Genomic DNA, 19,135 nt, shown 5'->3' on the forward strand with positions numbered 1-19,135 from the left:
CTCAAAAAATTGCATGTCATTCACAATATGCCGAATGGTAGAGTTAGTCAAAAAGCATTCATGAAATTAAATGTTTGAAAAAAATAATTTTATTGTATAGATAAGAAGAATCTAACGAATTTTAGAATAAATGTGATCTCTATAATTTATAGTTTTTTAGGAAAATAAATAATAAATAAATAAACAGATGAAAAGGTTATTGTACATTGAAACAGATAAATCATGAAAGTAAACCGTCCCGAGAACCGACTACTGGTATTTCATTCAAAAATAACTACATATGTACATATACAATGTATTTGAGAAGTATGGAATTAGTTTCTTTAATCCACAAATACCTATCACAGATCACATAACCTAAGTACATACAGAATTTCTTTTAAATTTTGATTAATTCTATTTCTTTATTAGTTTACGTTTAATTGTAGTTAAAAAATTACGAACATTTTATGACAAATATCTAAGTAACCGGTTAATTTAACAATAATGGTATTCCCATGCCACAATTTCAATGGAAGTGGAGTGTGAATGTGTTTATTACTTTATTTCTTTAATGTTTTTTTATGTAAATATAAATAAATTGTAGAAAATTTATTAAAAATAAAGCATATGCTATGATTAAAGATGAAAAAGATGACGGAAAGATGGATAAATTCTCCAAACAGAATTTTCTAATGACCATTCACAATATATCCAGACGCATTGCTTTGCGATATTGTGATTGAATAGTTAAATGTCAAAGAGGGTTTTTGTTATTGTTTGTGCCGTAGATAACAGTCAATCAGGTTCATCTCTTGTATTTTAGCAGCCCAATTCCGTGTTATTACAAAATAATTAATAAAATATAAACTAAAGGCGATCAAATTTGTTTAATTAAAACATTATCCAATCCAAAAGTTTATAAAATTATAAACTTTGGTCCAAATTAGAATTAGCCAAGGTAAGTAAAAGTACTATGTTCAAGTTGTTGTTGTTGTAACATAAAGGCAAAGTAGCTACGTGCATTTTGAAACAAGAGACATTTTTAATGTTATTTTTTTCTATTAGAATTGGCAATGTAAGCGCGTTGTAATAAAAAAAGTTTATTTTTATCACGTCGCGAATGATTTTCTATTACTACCAATCTGGAAATTTGGGTAGGGACTTTTCCATCATGTTTGTAATACAGGTTTAAAGTGAATCCAAAATGACATGAAAGACGTGTAAGAAAAACAATTGAATATTGTAATATTAACATTTTTCTTATATATTTATCAATATTAAATATCATTTTGAATTAACTTATACATATTTTCTTTATCTTGCTTCAGAGAGCCGTATATTTGTTTGATTTCCTAAACATGATTAGTTGATAGCAGGCAGCATCCTCTTGGTCTCTTGGAATAATAAAAAATATAACTATTCAAAACACACTTTATCATTAAGTCACCCAATTTTTGCCAAATATACATTTTACGCTTGTAATATATAATATCGCAATCGGGACAGCGAGACCTAGCAATCTTGCTGGAGACAAGATTTAATAAACCTTCAATCATAGTCTTATTCGTCTTTCATTATCATTTTTTTGAAGTATTTTTGTTCTTCCAAGTGGCCCAATTTTTTATTAACTGCAAAATAAAATTAATTCAATAATGGGCGACTGTTAAGGTATTCCCAATCTTACTGCTAGTTGAATTTTTTTATTATAGTAGCAATCACGCTGGTCGTACTTGCAAGGCACCAACTAAATAGTATATCTATAGATATTAGGAAACTATAATCGTGGCTGGATCGAATGCAAAATAATTGTTGTGTTCCAGAACTAAAAACTTTTTAAAATATTTACCACTTTGGCGCATGTCGTTAAAAACTTTTACTACATTTACCACTTTGTAAGTACGGGCACATACCAAATGATTGGTGATACTTGTTGAAAGTACTTTTGATTATAATCAGCACTTGCAAGAATCTACAAATATTCACTACAATAAAAAATGTCCTAGTAACAATTAGTAGCTTCTTGCAGTTTTAGAACAGACCAAGTTTAACTATATTGTATATATTGGGAAACAACGTTCATGGTTTGACCAAAAGTCGATAGGACAAACAATATTCGGATTACTTTACAAATCTCAGTCCATTTCTAAGTTTGATCTTCATCTGTTTAAATAAGGGCCCAATGTATTAGATATACCCCGTCCCTTTAAATAACAAAAACCTACATAGGTACCAATAGATCTAAAATCTACAAAAAAAGATCTTTCCTTGTAAAAATTCTATTGCTATCAAAATCTACAAAATATTTTTAATAATTTACATTAGAACATGGTTCAGTTTCTCACAATCACAACTCTTTTCGTCATACCTATTTCAATCTCGAATCTGTACTACATAAAAAAGACGAGGAGGCTAAATAATATCGATATCAAAAACATTTATTAAAACTTAACATAGTAACAACATGATATTTTATTTAAATTATTTATTATTGTTAATATTATTAATAATAGTTTTAGTTTTTCCGCATGTCTTCACTGTTGATCAATGGGACATGGGGATGGGTCTCTGTTTATGAAGTAAAAATTATAATTAGATATCTATTTACATATTATTAAAGCATTTTCACAAGTGTTTTTGACAAGCAAATTTATTTTTAATTACTTCAACAACAATTCTTTTTAATAATTAAATAGATTTTTTTGATCTTGCCTTCTTTGTTAATCATTGAAGTAACAATTTTTCGTTTGTTATTGATTTATTTCTATAAAATAAAGAATTGACATAAAAAACCAATAACGAAACAGTTTGTAACAATTACAACAACAATCCATTATCATAGGCCGCAATTCTTTGTAATAATTAAAATAGATTTTTTTTGATCTTGCCTTCTTTGTAAATCAATTTTTCTTTTTTTATTGATTTATTTCTATAAAATAAAGAATTTCCCAAGTGTTTTTGACATAAAAAACCAATAACGAAACATTTTGTAACAATTACAACAACAATCCATTATCATAGGCCAATAATTTTGACAGACAAACTGTTTCCTCTCGCTCTTTTGTTGTAAATCAAGAGATCTCATTGGAGTGTCTCTTATTGCAAAGTAGAAGAAGACAAAAAAGGTAGCAGAAAAGTGACACATAAATATTAGGTAAATATGAATTAAACAATTATTAAATTTTAAACAATTGTTAATATATATCGTAGACAATTTGTGGATTTCATTAATTTCAAGTTTATCAACAACAATTTTATTGGCCTTTATTGATGTATAGGTATGTGTGTGGTGTGCAGATGATTGAATACGTAAAAAATACAACCCTGCAGATTGCCAAAAACAAAATAAATAGGAAACAGAGTAGTTTTCATTCTATTGTAAAGTAAACAAGCAACTTGTTCAGTTTATAAAGAATAATTGAAGCCAAAAATAATATATTAATAATATTTACTAATTTCTGTGTGATTAAATAAAAGTCTGTTTGGAATTGTAAAGTAATTTTTAAATACATTGCTTTTTAGAACGTTATTCACGACACGCTTTTATGTGACGTTCGTGGTCGTGCTGGTTGGTGGTCGTCGTCGTTTTGTTGTTATTCATTCACAATTGGCAACAACAAGAAATCAAAACACACATCCTCACACTGTATTTTGTCTCTGGTCGGTTGGTCGTCGTTTTCGTCCTCCTCATCAGTAAAATAGTTCGCCAAAAACCAAGAGAAACAGCAGACACCACAATAATCATTATTATCATTTGCAAGCTGCCCGAAGCAGCTAAGATTTTGGAAGTTACCAACTTTAAAAAATGGTTATCTAAAGAAAAGGCAATTTGTTAAAAGTGTGTGAAAGTGAAAAAATAATTTCTGAACCAATAAAGAAATCTTAATTCATGGACAAAAATGAATCCCTTAAATAGCCAAACACAGTTTTTTATAACTACAGGAGGGATGTCATCGGTATTGACTCCCTCAACAACAACATCTGATCAACGCCTCACAACGACAACAATATCTTCTGGGCCAACAGCAACGCCGCCAGTTATCACCATGAATCCTTCGTTAAATAATCCAAATCATTTTATGGAAACGAATAAATTCATGGCCACCAATAGTTATGTTCCTGTTTTGTTGACAAATCAAACAATAATTACAAATTTAGAACAACAACCTCAGCCACAACAACAACAACAGCAAAATATTTCTTCAACTTCATTAATAAATGTAACAAGTGCTGTAAATCCTAATGCCAATATTCCATTGATGTCTTCCAACAATACGGGTGTTGCTGGCGGTAATGGCGTCACTTATCTTATGACCACCACTCCAGCAGCACAAACTCCAAATTTTGCTCCACTAATATCAGGACAAAATGGTACGGTTAGTGTGCTCTTGACTGCACCTGCAACAGCACCCACAACAAATTCAATGGCAACATCTGGTAAGTGGGAACTTTTTTGTTAACAAAAAATATTTGTTTAATTTAAAATATATTAAATATCTCCATTATGTAATACCCAACAAATTGGAAAATTAGCATGTAACCAATATCAAATATGGTCCATTCACAAAACTTCTCTCTTGGCCACAATACAAGTTGAGTAAAACGTGTGCTGCTGCCTGCCCCCAGAATAAATACGAAATTTATATAAACATACTTCTTCTATATGTATTTAACTACATACGTACATGGGCATTTATGGCCTTCCCCTTCTGTTTTATAAACATTTACAAAAAGTTTGTAATTAAGAAAAATAATTCAACTCTTTCAAGATACATATTATGGTTATTTTTATTTATTTTTGCTAATACATTAATTATAACTAATTGAGGGACTTTATTCTCTTTTAAGCCTCACAGTTATTAGTTGACCTACAATGCCCTATTGTCCCTTTTTATGAAAACTTTTTTAATTAATTTCTTTACCATTATTTAATTTTTTCTTCGTTATATTTCTGTAATTAACCATACATTTTTGTTTGTTTTACTTGCAAGCGTTTTATTTCGCATTTCTACACTTTTATTAGGTGTAAATGTCGTTTATTCAAAGTATTAAGGTGACCAGCTGGGTTTATTTCTCTTATGTCTGTCATTAAAAGTTTTGCGTGCATTTACATCAAACTTGACAATAGGTTTGTCCTAGTACTTACTAAATGTTGCTGCAACATTTTTTCAGCAACTTTTCCTTTATATAACTGTCAAAATTCGAAACATATGTAATAATTATTACAAATTATCGAGTACACGGACAGGTATAATGTGTCATTTAAGTTTTCAATTCCTTTGAGAATATGTCTGTATAACCTGATAACCCAAAAATTTGTACAAACTTTTACTGAATGCCGTTAACATAATTGTCCAGCAAAAGAGAGCGAGCTTTTTTTGACAGTTCTGTGACTGAGATCTTGCAAAGTTTTGCTGGGAAAATTTGTCCCGTAAATATTTGTAAGTTCGGCCAGCTGACTTTTAATCGGCTGTTCAATGTAAACAACTTGAAATGTTAACATTTTTGACCAAGAAAATTTCACATCTTTTTAGATTTTAAAGCGTTATGCATAGGATTACTGCTTTAAATAAGTCAAATGCAATTTTTAAATAGGTCTGTACGATAACCCCAATGTTTGTACAAACTTTTACAACATGCTATTCGATAACAAACATGTTCAGTAAAAGAGAACTGAGAGAACTTGCAAATACTTTTTACCTGCAAAGTTATCGAACAGGCCTAATGTATGTTTTTGTTCCATTTGTTTTAAAATGTTAAAAGTAACAAAAACAATTTTCATACATTTTCGGAAAAAGGCTGACTTTCTTGCAAGTTTTTGCAAAATGTTGGTCGATAACTTTCTGCAATTTTTCTTGCTTGAGAGAGTAAAATTCACTGAGAGAAGTGGCTTGAACTTCCTGAGTAATTATTGCTGGGAAAGTTATCGTACAGACCTATAATCTGTCACTTCAATGTGAATCCTTAGCTGTCAAATGTCATGTTTGTCTTGATTAGACATTTATAATTACTGCAATTCTCAGTCTATTTGTGACAGCAGTTGTTTAAAAGTGGAGGGAAATTCAATTCCCCATTTCATTTTAATCATTATCTTGACAAATAACAAAGCATTATAGCCGATAGCCTTAGATGCTAGTGCTATTTTTTACATAATTTTATTGTATTTTTTTATTATAATAAATATTTGAAATAAATAAATAACAAGTAAAAAAGTGTCAGTCGGCTTTACCGACAGAGATATACCCTCAGCCTGTGTATATTGCAACAATTTTTTTCCCAAAATACGTATGTATTTAGGGGGGTTTAAAAACTGTGGGCGTTTGAACCGACAAAAATGTTGATTACGATTAAATATCAAAAGTTTTGCGGAGGAGATACTAAAAGGAATGGATCGACATTGACCGTTATGAAAGTGGATCTCCAGCCACAACATATGGTGCCATAGGGGGTTTTTACACTCTTCGGGCTGTTTGCCCAAGAAGTATGGACTTGCCCCTAAAAAAATTTCTACCATCGTAATTGAGGCAGCGAATGCAAGTTGCTTCAACAAAAATCAAAGTGATTCGATATCAGGTCTTAAAGTGAAATTATCCACAATTTCGTGTGGGAGGTATCGGATGGAGTGGACAAATATAGTTCATATTTGAACCTGATTTATATCTGGTAGATATATCAGGATGTGTAAAGTATGGACCAATTCGGCCACTCCCTTCAAGAGTTACCGTACGAACAATTTTTCCGAACATTTTTAAACTTTTGTGGGGGAGGTACCTGAAGGAGTGGACCGATATGGCTTATCTTCAAACTTAAACTATGTTTGGACAAAATATTACTAAGGCTAAATTTTGGACCGAATCGGCTGATCCGTTCGAGAGTTATCTTGCGCTCCAACCACCTCACACGGTGTCATAGGGGTTTTTTGCAACTTTCAGGCTATTTTCTCAGGAAGTATGGACTTGCCCCTGATAAAACTTGTAGCGTCGTATGAAGGGCAGTGAATACAAGTTGCTAAAACAAAAATCAAAGCGATTCGAGAGTTGGCCCTAAACTGAACTTTTCCGAAATTTTGTGTGGGAGTCACCCGAAGGAGTGGACCGATTGAGTCCATATTGAAACCTTATCTAAGCCTGGTACATATTTCACGATAGGCAAAGTATGGACTAATTCGGATACTCCCATCAAGAATTATCGTGCGCACAAATTTTCCGAACATTTTCGAACTTTTGTGGGGGAGGTACCGGAAGGAGTGGACCGATATTGCCCATCTTTGGACTTGAACTAAGTTTGGGTAAAATATTAAGAAAGCCAAAATTTGAACCGAATCGGTTTATCCGTTCGAGAGTTATCGTGCGCTCCAGCCAGCCAGGCAGACAGACGGACGGACAATGCTCAATCGACTCCAAATTGTCTGAAACACATTTCGTCCAAACATATTTGGGGTCTAAAACCATTATTTCGATGAGGCACATTTTGCCCGTATGAAAGTGTATATACCCTCGTTAGCATAAATGCTGAGGGTATAATCAGAGCGTTACGTTCGTCTATATTCGTAACATGTGCTCTGTTCCAGAACCTGCAAGAATCTACACATTTTTACTCCGATAACAATTTTTACTTTATGTTATCGAAAAAAAAAAAATAGTTAAAATGTGTAGATTCTTGCTCTTCGGGAACAGACCAATGGTGGAATAAGAAGGTGTTACATCAAATCATGTGAAACGTCAAATTTGTTCACAATAATGCATTACTGTGAATTGCTTGTTTACATTTTGTATGTGATTTTATTCACAAAAACGCATTTTGGCAACTGGTGTGAAGAACAGCTGTTTTTGGCGATACACCTTAATCCACCATGATTCGTAAAAATATCCGCATCTATAGCTTAGCCGCTAGATGACCTAATTCTTCGTAGACACGTTCTATATATAGTTAAGAATTCCTCATTCAAAAATCAGCGTTCCACATTTGCGAGTAAATCGCTCTACAAAAATTTGACAATTCGTGTTGAATGTAAATTAGTTCTAATGCTTTGTTTACATTTACGAAATCCACTTGATTTCAACTGTCAATTCCTTTGTGTATACGTCAAATGAAAACTCATCTAAAATCCATTGGATTTCATTTGACGTTTAAGCAATGGAATTGACAGTTGAAATCAAGTGGATTTCGTAAATGTAAACAAAGCATAATAGTACGTTTACACATAACTGTATTTTGTTAATCAAGTGGGTTTCAACTGCCAAGCTCTTGTGTATAGTCGAAGGTCACACTAGAGTGTTTCATTGAAACAATTTCATGAAAACAAGGGTTCCTAGGTCGAGTTTCACAGTAGAGTGATATCATAAAGTTGCTGTAGTGGGGAACTCGATCTATAAATACCTAAAAGTTTCAATGAAACCACTCTAGTGTGACCTTCGACTAATAAGGTAAACCAGAAACTATATAGGCCTTGCCAGAAACACTATTTCGGTTGAAAGTACTTCAAGCTGCCATAATTATACCCTCAGCATTTAAACGAGGGTATATACACTTTCATACGGGCAAAATGTGCCTCATCGAAATAATGGTTTTAGACCCCAAGTATGTTTGGACGAAATGTGTTTCAGACAATTTGGAGTCGATTGAGCAATGTCTGTCCGTCCGTCTGTCTGGCTGGCTGGAGCGCACGATAACTCTCGAACGGATAAACCGATTCGGTTCAAATTTTGGCTTTCGTAATATTTCACCCAAACTTAGTTTAAGTTCGAAGATGGGCTATATCGATCCACTCCTTTCGGTACCTCCCCCACAAAAGTTCGAAGATGTTCGGAAAATTTGTGCGCACGATAACTCTTGAAGGGAGTAACCGATTTGGTCCATACTTTGGCCATCGTAAAATGTGTACCAGACTTAAATAAGGTCTTAATATGGTCTCAATCGGTCCACTCCTTCGGGTACTTCCCACACAAAATTTCAGAAAAGTTCAGTTTACAACCATCTCTCGAATCGCTTTGATTTTTGTTTTAGCAACTTGTATTCACTGCCCTCCATACGACGGTGCAAGTTTCATAAGGGGCAAGTCCATACTTCCTGAGAAAATAGCCTGAAAGTTGCAAAGAACCCCTATGACACCGTGTGAGGTTGTTGGAGCGCAAAATAACTCTCGAACGGATCTGCCGATTCGGTCCAAAATTTGGCTTTGGTAATATTTTGTCCAAACATAGTTTAAGTTTGAAGATAAGCCATATCGGTCCACTCCTTCAGGTACCTCCCCCACAAAAGTTCAAAAATGTTCGGAAAAACTGTTCGTACGGTAACTCTTGAAGGGTGTGGCCGAATTGGTCTATACTTTACACATCCTAATATATCTACTAAATATAGATCAGGTTCAAATATGGATGTCCACTCCATCCGGTACCTCCCACAAAAAAATTCGGATAAGTTCACTTTAAGACCTAATATCGAATCACTTTGATTTTTGTTGAAGCAACTTGCATCCGCTGCCTCAAATACGATGGTAAAAGATTTTTTAGGGGCAAGTCCATACTTCTTGAGCCAACAGCCCGAAGAGTGTAAAAACCCCCTATGGCACCATATGTTGTGGCTGGAGATCCACTTCCATAACGGTCAATGTCGATCCATTCCTTTTAGTATCACCTCCGCAAAACTTTTAAAACTTTTGATCTTTAATCCTAATCAACATTTTTGCCGGTTCTAACGCCCACAATTTTTAAAACCCCCTAAATACATAAGTATTTTGGGAAAAAATTGTTTCAATGTACACAGGCTGAGGGTATATCTCTGTCGGCAAAGCCGACTTATAGTTTTTTACTTGTTTTTGTTTACATTTTCATACGATTAATTCAAAATAACAAGAATTTTTGATAAACAGTAGATCCCATATCATTGAGCTAATATGAATCGGAGTGCACCCATTGATATGAGAGAAGTCTTCATTGTGACGTCATAACTACCAATAATACACCAATACTTGACATTTGTTTTCATACAAGATAAAGCCCTACCTACATCATCAAAATAAACTGTAGTGTAAATGTCATTTTACACTAGCTCTTATTGTAATGACAAACAACCGCCTCTATGTGAATTTGTTTGATTTAAAATATATAACAACTGTCAAGTTAAACCGAAATTGAATGACTATTATCGTATTATACAAGAGTATTTGTGTTTTAATGCCAACGTTAAATGTAACAATTGTTTTTGTTCTGCATTTTTCTCGACATGGTCACCTTTGTTTCTTTTCGCCCATAAACATACATGTACAATTTGATGATGATCATGTTGTGAATTGTGTACAAAAGAGGTTTATTTTAAGAAAAGCAATTCGTTAATTTAGTCTACCGAGTGTTAGTTTTCCCTTTTGTTTTGTTTAATACTGTAAATATTTGTAGAAAATTTCTCAACTTGTTATATAATTTATTAACGTCTTTTTTAACAATACTAATATTTCGATTTTTTGTTTGTTTTTATTTTGCCTTGTTTGATATGAATATTACTAGGTCATGTTGCAGCACAGCCGTTTATAATACGTAACACATCAACACAAATTAAAACACAACAACTTCACAACAATCAAGGTTTTAATACAGCAACAACAAAACAACAATTGAATCCTAATAATGCAGAATTATTGAAACAACAAATTAATAATTCCACAAATGTATCCAGAAACAGCAACTGCAGCATGGCCACAACAGCAATGGCAACACCAGTAGCAGCAGCACCAACAGCAGTATTGGCTGGAACAACATTATTAAAAACATCATTATTGCAAAGCAACAACAACATGTCATCAATAATTGGTCAGCAGACCCAAAATGCAACTGTTTTACAAAATAAAATTGTTAATAAAATACCACAACAACAACAATTACCAAAAACCCCGGGAATAATTGTAAATTGCGATGTCCCTTCTACTGCTGCTGGTAAAATAAATATCAATCACAATAACATTTCACCAGCAACATTAATAAGCCAAACCGTACAAAAACTACCACAAGTTAGTCTTTTGCAGAATACAACAAAAATCAAACAATCACCAGCAACTACAACAACACCTGTCAAAATGATGGCTCCATCCATCAATGACATGGGCAAATTAGCATCCAAACAGTTCATAATAGCTGAGATTACAAATGAAAAATCATCATCATCATCTATTGGGAAACCACTCATAATGAATCCCCATGAAATAAAAGTGGGAAATCTCAATGCAGAGGTTTCCTTAATTAAGAAACCAAACATGAATAACAAGGATAACTCCACAAACTCCTTGTTAAAGCCTGTTGGCGGCGGCGGCAGTGAGGTAAACAAGAAAACCCCAATTACTGCAGGAGGACAATTATCAAAATCTAACAGCAGTAAATCGATTGAATCAACACCCATTACCAATGAGAAACAAGAATCTTTATTAAAGAACAACAACAATAAACCAATGGCAACAAAAATGCCGCCTGCTCAAACTGTTAGTCCACGCAATCAGCGTTCCCAATCCTATAACTCCACACCAACAACAAGTTCAATTATCAATAGCTCAGCAAATGAGCGTAGACATTCAGAGCCAGCAAAACTAGAAAAACTCATGGAAATAAAGGATAAAAACAGGCTACTTAAAACCAATACAAACAAAGAGAAAAATATGGCAAAAATACCGGAAGAATATGAAGCTGAAGAATATCTAGATAGTTCAGGAGAAAAATCCAATAAAAGCGAAAACAATTCAACTCCAACTAACGGCTCTCAAGAGTCCAAAGTAGAAGAAGAGAATGCATCTTTAACAAAAGATTCAAGCCAAGAAACAAACAAAGCTGATGATTTAAAAGATAATGCAACTAGTGGCAGCCAACAAGGTTCAGAATCTGATGATGATGATGTTACCATATTACCGGTGGATGATTCTTTTACAGAACCAATTGAAATCGATGATGATGATGACGACGAAGAAGAACGGGAGGGGGAGGACAGAAGGAGTAATAATACCCACCACAGTCCATCATCAAAAGTCAACACGAAAAACAATGAATCCTTACTTTGCGATGAACAAGTCCTTATTAGCTCTTCATCTTCCATATCGAATCAATCTTTAGACCAAACACCAAATTCGTCGAACAAAAATTCTCCCAAATTTGAAACAAATAATAATGGAAATTCCGTTTTGTCACCCATACTCAAGAAATCATTAACGGAACAACGGAAACAGTTTGTTAAAGAAGAACCACCAGCCATTGCAGTTCCATCACCATCATCTTCGTCTTCCTCCTCTTCATCGTCGTCGTCTAAGAACGTTTCTGCTGTCTTAGAAATGCTATCCAACTTTAATATGTTAAATTGGCGCGAACGTCTCGGCACGGGACGTGGCACCTCCATGAAATTTGAACTAAACGAATTCAATATTTTACAATTGCATGAAAAAATTCCCACACGTACAAAAACTCATACAGCCTTTGAAAAGCCGGTCTATGAACGTGACAGTTTACACATTAGACCGGAACATGGTGAACCCTTAACGTATTACACATGTCGTAGGTGTAAAGTTCGTGCTCCAGCATTGGATTTTTTGGCACCAGGTAAGTCCAAAGTTTTGACGTTTTATAAGCGAAATTACTTTGCGGATGAACTTTTTCTAATTGAAAACTCATCATCGACAAACTTAACTATAAAAAATCGACATTTCTAAAGGAAACAACATCACCGATGAACTTGTCTAAAGGAAAAGTCATCTCCCATGAACGTTTCTAAACGAAAAGTCATCACCGATGAACTTGTCTAAAGGAAAAGTCATCACCGATGAACTTTTCTGTACGAAAAGTCATCACGGATGAACTTTTCTATACGAAAAGTCATCACGGATGAACTTTTCTATACGAAAAGTCATCACCGATGAACTTTTCTATACGAAAAGTCATCACCGATGAACTTTTCTATACGAAAAGTCATCACCGAAGATCTTTTCTATACGAAAAGTCATCACCGATGAACTTTTCTATACGAAAAGTCATCACCGATGAACTTTTCTATACGAAAAGTCATCACCGATGAACTTTTCTATACGAAAAGTCATCACCGATGAACTTTTCTATACGAAAAGTCATCACCGATGAATTTTTCTATACGAAAAGTCATCACCGATGAACTTTTCTATACGAAAAGACCGATGAACTTTTCTATACGAAAAGTCACCACCGATGAACTTTTCTATACGAAAAGTCACCACCGATGAACTTTTCTATACGAAAAGTCACCACCGATGAACTTTTCTATACGAAAAGTCATCATCGATGAACTTTTCTATACGAAAAGTCATCACCGATGAACTTTTCTATACGAAAAGTTTTCACCGATGAACTTTTCTGTACGAAAAGTCATCACCGATGAACTTTTCTATACGAAAAGTCACCACCGATGAACTCTTCCATACTGAAGTCACCACTGATGAACTTTTCTATACGAAAAGTCACCACCGATGAACTTTTCTATACGAAAAGTCACCACCGATGAACTTTTCTATACGAAAAGTCACTACCGATGAACTTTTCTATACGAAAAGCCACCACCGATGAACTTTTCTATATGAAAAGTCACCACCGATGAATTTTTCTATACGAAAAGTCATCACCGATGAACTTTTCTATACGAAAAGTCATCACCGATGAACTTTTCTATACGAAAAGTCATCACCGATGAACTTTTCTATACGAAAAGTCATCACCGATGAACTTTTCTATACGAAAAGTCATCACCGATGAACTTTTCTATACGAAAAGTCATCACCGATGAACTTTTCTATACGAAAAGGCACCACCGATGAACTTTTTTATACGAAAAGTTATCACCGATGAACTTTTCTATACGAAAAGACATCACAGATGAACTTTTCTATGCAGAAAGTCACCACCGATGAACTTTTCTATACGAAAAGTCACCACCGATGAACTTTTCTTTACGAATAGTCACCAGCGATTAACTTTTCTATACGAAAAGTCACCACCAATGAACTTTTCTATACGAAAAGTCACCACCAATGAACTTTTCTATACGAAAAGTCATCACCGATGAACTTTTCTATTCGAATAGTCACCACCGATGAACTTTCCTATGCGAAAACTCATGAAAAAGAAATTACAGATGACTTTTTCCATGGGGAAAATCATCACCGATGAACTTCTATAGGAAAATTCAACACCTCTACAGATGAACTTCTAGAAGAAATATAAACATTTTAAGCCCATTCCTATGTCTGTTCCTTGTAATCTCCTGTAAAATCTGTAAAAATTTTTTTCTTTCTTTTCAGAATTTTGCTCATATTATTGTTTAAAACGTGACTGCCGTAAACGTCAACTTCACGAAAATGCCATACTGCGCAAGAAACAACGTTGTTCCAACACTAACAATCCTCCACCATTGACATATATTAATCAACCGAAATTTCGTTGGTCGAATTATTTGAAAGCGAATTACACCTCAATGGCAGCACCTATATCACTCTTCCTCAATCCCTTCCCCACTGGACCCAATAACTTTAAAATTGGCATGAAGCTGGAAGCCATCGACCCCGAGAATTGTGCACTATTCTGTGTATGTACGGTGGTCGATATACATGGTTATCGTCTAAAGTTGAGCTTTGACGGTTACGATAATTCCTATGACTTTTGGTTGAATGCAGATTCTATGGACATTTTTCCACCTGGTTGGTGTGCCAAGACAAATCGTATTTTACAACCACCCAAGGGTATTAGTGCTAATAAATTCAATTGGGTAACATATTTGAATAAGGAGAGGTCCTTGGCAGCACCAAGGCAATTGTTTACACATTTGAATTCGTCTTCCCTAACTCCAAGGAATCCTTTTCAGGTATGTTAACATGTTAAAATTGTTGGTTTCCATGTTGAAATTCTGTTTCATTGTTTTCAGGTTGGCATGCACTTGGAGGCTGAGGATTTAAATGACACAGGCAAGCTGTGTGTAGCCTCGGTAGCCGATGTCTTGGATGATCGCATTCGCATACACTTTGATGGCTGGGATGATTGTTATGACATTATTGTGGATATAAACTCCCCCTACATTCATCCCTGTGGTTGGCATGAGGGTCGCCACCAATTGGTGGTACCACCAGATTGTGAGAACTCAGCCTTTAGCTGGCAATCCTATATACGTAAACAGGGTAGCGGTATTGTTGCAAGCGAAGAAATTTTTGTTCCCAGAGAACCAATTCATTTCAAACCAAATATGAAATTAGAAGTGGTCGATCCACGTAACTCTTCATTGATACGTCCTGCCACAGTGGTAGCCCATAAAGGACATCGTGTTAAACTACATCTGGATGGTTGGCCAAATGATTATTGCTTTTGGTTAGAAGATGATAGTCCTGATCTACATCCCATTGGTTGGTGTGATGCCACAGGCCATGAACTAGAACCGCCACCAGGTTTTCAAATGGCTAAACAAAAAATGCCTTGCCCCACCCCAGGATGTCGTGGTATAGGCAATGCGAAAAAGCCATTTATGGGGGTACATGCGTCGCGGGAATGTTGTCCCTATGTACCAGAAAATTGGCGTATTGTAATGGAAAAACCTCCAAGGATAAGTTATGATGAAATTGTACGCACCTTACCTAAACCAAGCCAACCAACCAAACACAATACCCAGTCGAGTGGCACTAGTCAGCAACGTTTGAGCGATCAACAGATTTTGGAACGGCTGCATATGCTAGATAACATCAAGACACACAATGTACACATGGCTCAAGATAAATCTTCTAAAGATGTCATGTCTTTGGCCAACGTAAAGCAAGAAGAACAAAAAGAAACTAAGTGTAATAACCCCACTTCAACAACGTCAGCCTCATCAGCGAACAAAAAACTCAATGAAACAACTCCCCCACTCGATGTTCACCTAGAAATTGCCAAAGAATTTCTATGTGATTATGGGCCAAGGCTGCAACATAGTTATGATGTTTGGCAAAAGAATTTCACCTTTGATACAACAAAAATCAAAAGGAATCCCTTGACATGGTCTGTTTCTGAGGTTGGTGTTTTTGTAGATTTGTATTTAAGTTGTCGCCAAACAGCAGCCCTCTTTGCCCAAGAGGATATTGATGGCCAAGCATTTCTGCTTTTACAGCAAAATGATCTAACCGAAAGATTGGGCCTTAAGCTGGGGCCCTCGGTAAAGTTATACGCTTGTATATTACAATTACGAACATTAGCAGTGACCAAATTTAATGCAGCATATCGCAAAGCTTCATTGAAGTAACCAAATCAAAAAAAAAAAGAAAAGGCAAAGAAACTTTAGAGTGAGATAAAAAACAATTCTTACAACACCCAATGTGTGGTCCATAGTCTTCATAATGCATATTGTTTAATTTGTTTTCTCTCCTATTAATCAATGCGGCCATATATTAATTGTTACAATTTTTTTTCTATACATTTTTTTCTCTTTAATAGTAGTTAAGATTGCGCGGTTTGTTTGTTATTATCATCGGTTTGACTCGTCTCTTTTTCTTCCTCAATATACATTATATATTTAGTAGTTATGGTTAGTTGTACTATAAGTTTTCATCATCGTTAAATTATAGTTTCTTAAACTATAATAAATTTTCTTAGATATTAAGTACCTTTACCACTACCGCTACAGGGTTTAACCTGTACACAATACTTTTAATAAATTGAAAATGTTTCAAAATGAACTAAGAATTAAAACAAAAACTATACTGTATATAAATCTAAAGAAGAAGGTACATATACATACATTTCAAATATATAGCTATACTTTATTAATAAACTATTGATTAAAATAAATGAATTGTTTTTTATTCATCCCATATTCTATAAGAGATCTGATGGAAAATTCTGTACTGAACAGTCCGTTTGGTGACGTACATAAAACCATACTTATATCCAGCGGGCTTTAACAAAAACATGTCTGACGGTTCCATTGAATGTCTAATAAGTGACGGTTGTATTCAAGGTTTGTGCAAGATCGGTCAATAAGTCCACCAGATTATTATGGGGTCGATTATGGATAGCAATTCAACTGTAGTTGCGTTGCCAGAAGAGAAAATCATGCAATTAAAATGAGCAAAAATACGGAAATTTTTGTCAAATTCAATTAAAATCAGTGTTTTGAACCTTCAGCTATTAATTTAATTGTAAAAAGTATACATTTTAGTGCGGAAATAGAAAATTCTATTACTAAATTTGCTGTGGGCAACGCAACTGGAGTTGGGTTGTTATCCATAATCGACCCCTATACCCCGGTTACACTTAACCGGATTAACCCAGTGGTGGGTTTCAAATGTCAATTCCATAGCGCAAACGTCAAATATATATCCTCATCAAGTGGGTTAAACCGGCAAAATACTCTAATGTAAACGTACCATTATGTTGGCTGTGAAATACGTTATTGTGATTTAAAACTCAAATCGAAATAAAAGGTGTGTTTACGTGATAATTTGTAATAATTATTACGAAATGGTACTAAATGCTGCTTTTTACACAAAAGTTCAGTAAAAGAGAGCGAAGTGAGAGAACAATTTTGACAGTTGTTTACTGAGAAATTGCTAAAAGTTACTGAAAGATTTTTTCCCAGCAACATTTAGCAAGTTCGATCAGCTGTTTTTTAATCATCTGCTAATGGTCAGCTGCTCAATGTTTATCTTATTTTTGTGGAAAAAAATATAAATATTGCAATTCAGCTATATTTATTGATTATTTTATTAATATATTAATTAGTTTTTATTTATTTTGCTTAAAATAGAAAATTTTCATTGCATTGGAGTTAGTTTTTCTTTCATGCATTGGCGTCAATGTTTTTGTTTCGGTCATCAACTGTTATCTTGCTAACCCAGCAAAAAGTTTGCATCCACGGAAGCAGTTAAATCACTGGTGCAAGTGTCACGAAGTGCTTCTTTTTCTATGAATTCCTCAGTGAATTTTACAAGGGAGCGCGCAGAAAGGAAGCACTCCATTTTGCTTCCGCAGCACGCAGTTAGGAAGCACTCCATTTTGCTTCCGCAGCACGCAGCTAGGAAGCACTCCATTTTTAAAAGTTTTACCACTTTTACGAGTTTTGCGTTCCCGTACACAAAATTTGTATGAAAATCGTTTACGACTTTTACCACTTTGTAAAGTACGGGAACAGGCCATTAATAAGACATTTTAATTTTATTCTTATAGGCCGTTTATATATAACAAGGTTAACCCAGTGGGTCTGGGTTTCAAATGTCATTTCCATTGTATATACTTCAAACAAATCCTCATAAAGAAGGTTAACCCTGCAAAAAACTATAATATAAACGCCGTATTACTTTAATTTCATTTGTTGAATGAAAATTGAATTTTTTATCGTTTATACATAAAAGTGCTTGTTGGATGTAATCCAAATGTGAGGAAAAGGATTGCCTTTTTCATTAGTCCACTGGAAGCGCATCCATGCATGTAATGAAATCCTCACTCCAACTTGCACCACTTCCATTTTTTTTTGCTGGGAAAGTTTACTAAATGCTGTCTTTTTACTTTTTCTCTATTTTCGTATCAAAGAGTAAAATCTCACTTTGAAAACAAGTTACTGAATAATTATTACTGAAAAAGTAAAAAGACACAACTAATGCTAAATATTGCTGTGTTAAAGTACTTGCAAGAATCTACTATTTTTTACTACGATAACAATTTTTCCTTTATGTTATCAAAAAAATAGTGAAATTTAGTAGATTCTTGCAGTTCTGGAACAGACCATATATTATGTTTATTGCATGGTGGAATAACGTCATGCTTACATTGGAGCTTTTTGCAGGGTTAATCTTCCCTTTGAGGATTTCTTTGACGTATATGTAATGGAATTGACATTTGATATCCAGTGGATTTATTTAATACACTTTATATATTTAACGTGCCTAAAACGCCTGTTAGACTATGAAATGATACTATGACTTAAACTGTCAATCCCATACAATATACGTCAAACAAAATCCAGTGGATTTAGAACTACGATTTTTTTGACGTATATACTATGGAATTGACATTTGAAATCGAGTGGATTTATAAGTCTAAACGTACTATTATACCACGCTTGCACTTAACCGGATTAAACCTACCGGGTTTTCAAATGTCAATTCCATAGCGCAAACCATGGTACAATAAAGTAGAGGTAGGCCAGG

General features: G+C 34.3%; 1 protein-coding gene across 3 annotated transcripts; it reads left to right on the top strand.

The window, feature by feature from the left end:
- The first annotated feature begins 717 nt into the window (after nucleotides 1–717).
- l(3)mbt (lethal (3) malignant brain tumor) lies at nucleotides 718–16,778 on the top strand. 3 transcript variants are annotated; one of them, XM_073971940.1, is made up of 5 exons: nucleotides 718–940; nucleotides 3,502–4,416; nucleotides 10,482–12,548; nucleotides 14,273–14,832; nucleotides 14,893–16,778. In XM_073971940.1, the coding sequence occupies exons 2-5, from the start codon at nucleotides 3,879–3,881 to the stop codon at nucleotides 16,231–16,233; spliced, it is 4,506 nt and encodes a 1,501-aa protein (XP_073828041.1). In that variant the 5' UTR covers nucleotides 718–940; nucleotides 3,502–3,878; the 3' UTR covers nucleotides 16,234–16,778. The 3 variants fall into 3 exon arrangements, with proteins under 3 accessions (XP_073828041.1, XP_073828049.1, XP_073828056.1); XM_073971948.1 differs by lacking the exon at nucleotides 718–940 and having other exon boundaries at nucleotides 3,308–4,416; XM_073971955.1 differs by lacking the exons at nucleotides 718–940; nucleotides 3,502–4,416 and adding an exon at nucleotides 10,240–10,359.
- The last annotated feature ends 2,357 nt before the right edge of the window (nucleotides 16,779–19,135 follow it).

Source organism: Musca autumnalis, unplaced genomic scaffold (assembly GCF_047663935.1).
Source record: "Musca autumnalis isolate F117 unplaced genomic scaffold, ASM4766393v1 scaffold_1, whole genome shotgun sequence".
NCBI classification, from domain to species: Eukaryota; Metazoa; Arthropoda; class Insecta; order Diptera; family Muscidae; genus Musca; species Musca autumnalis.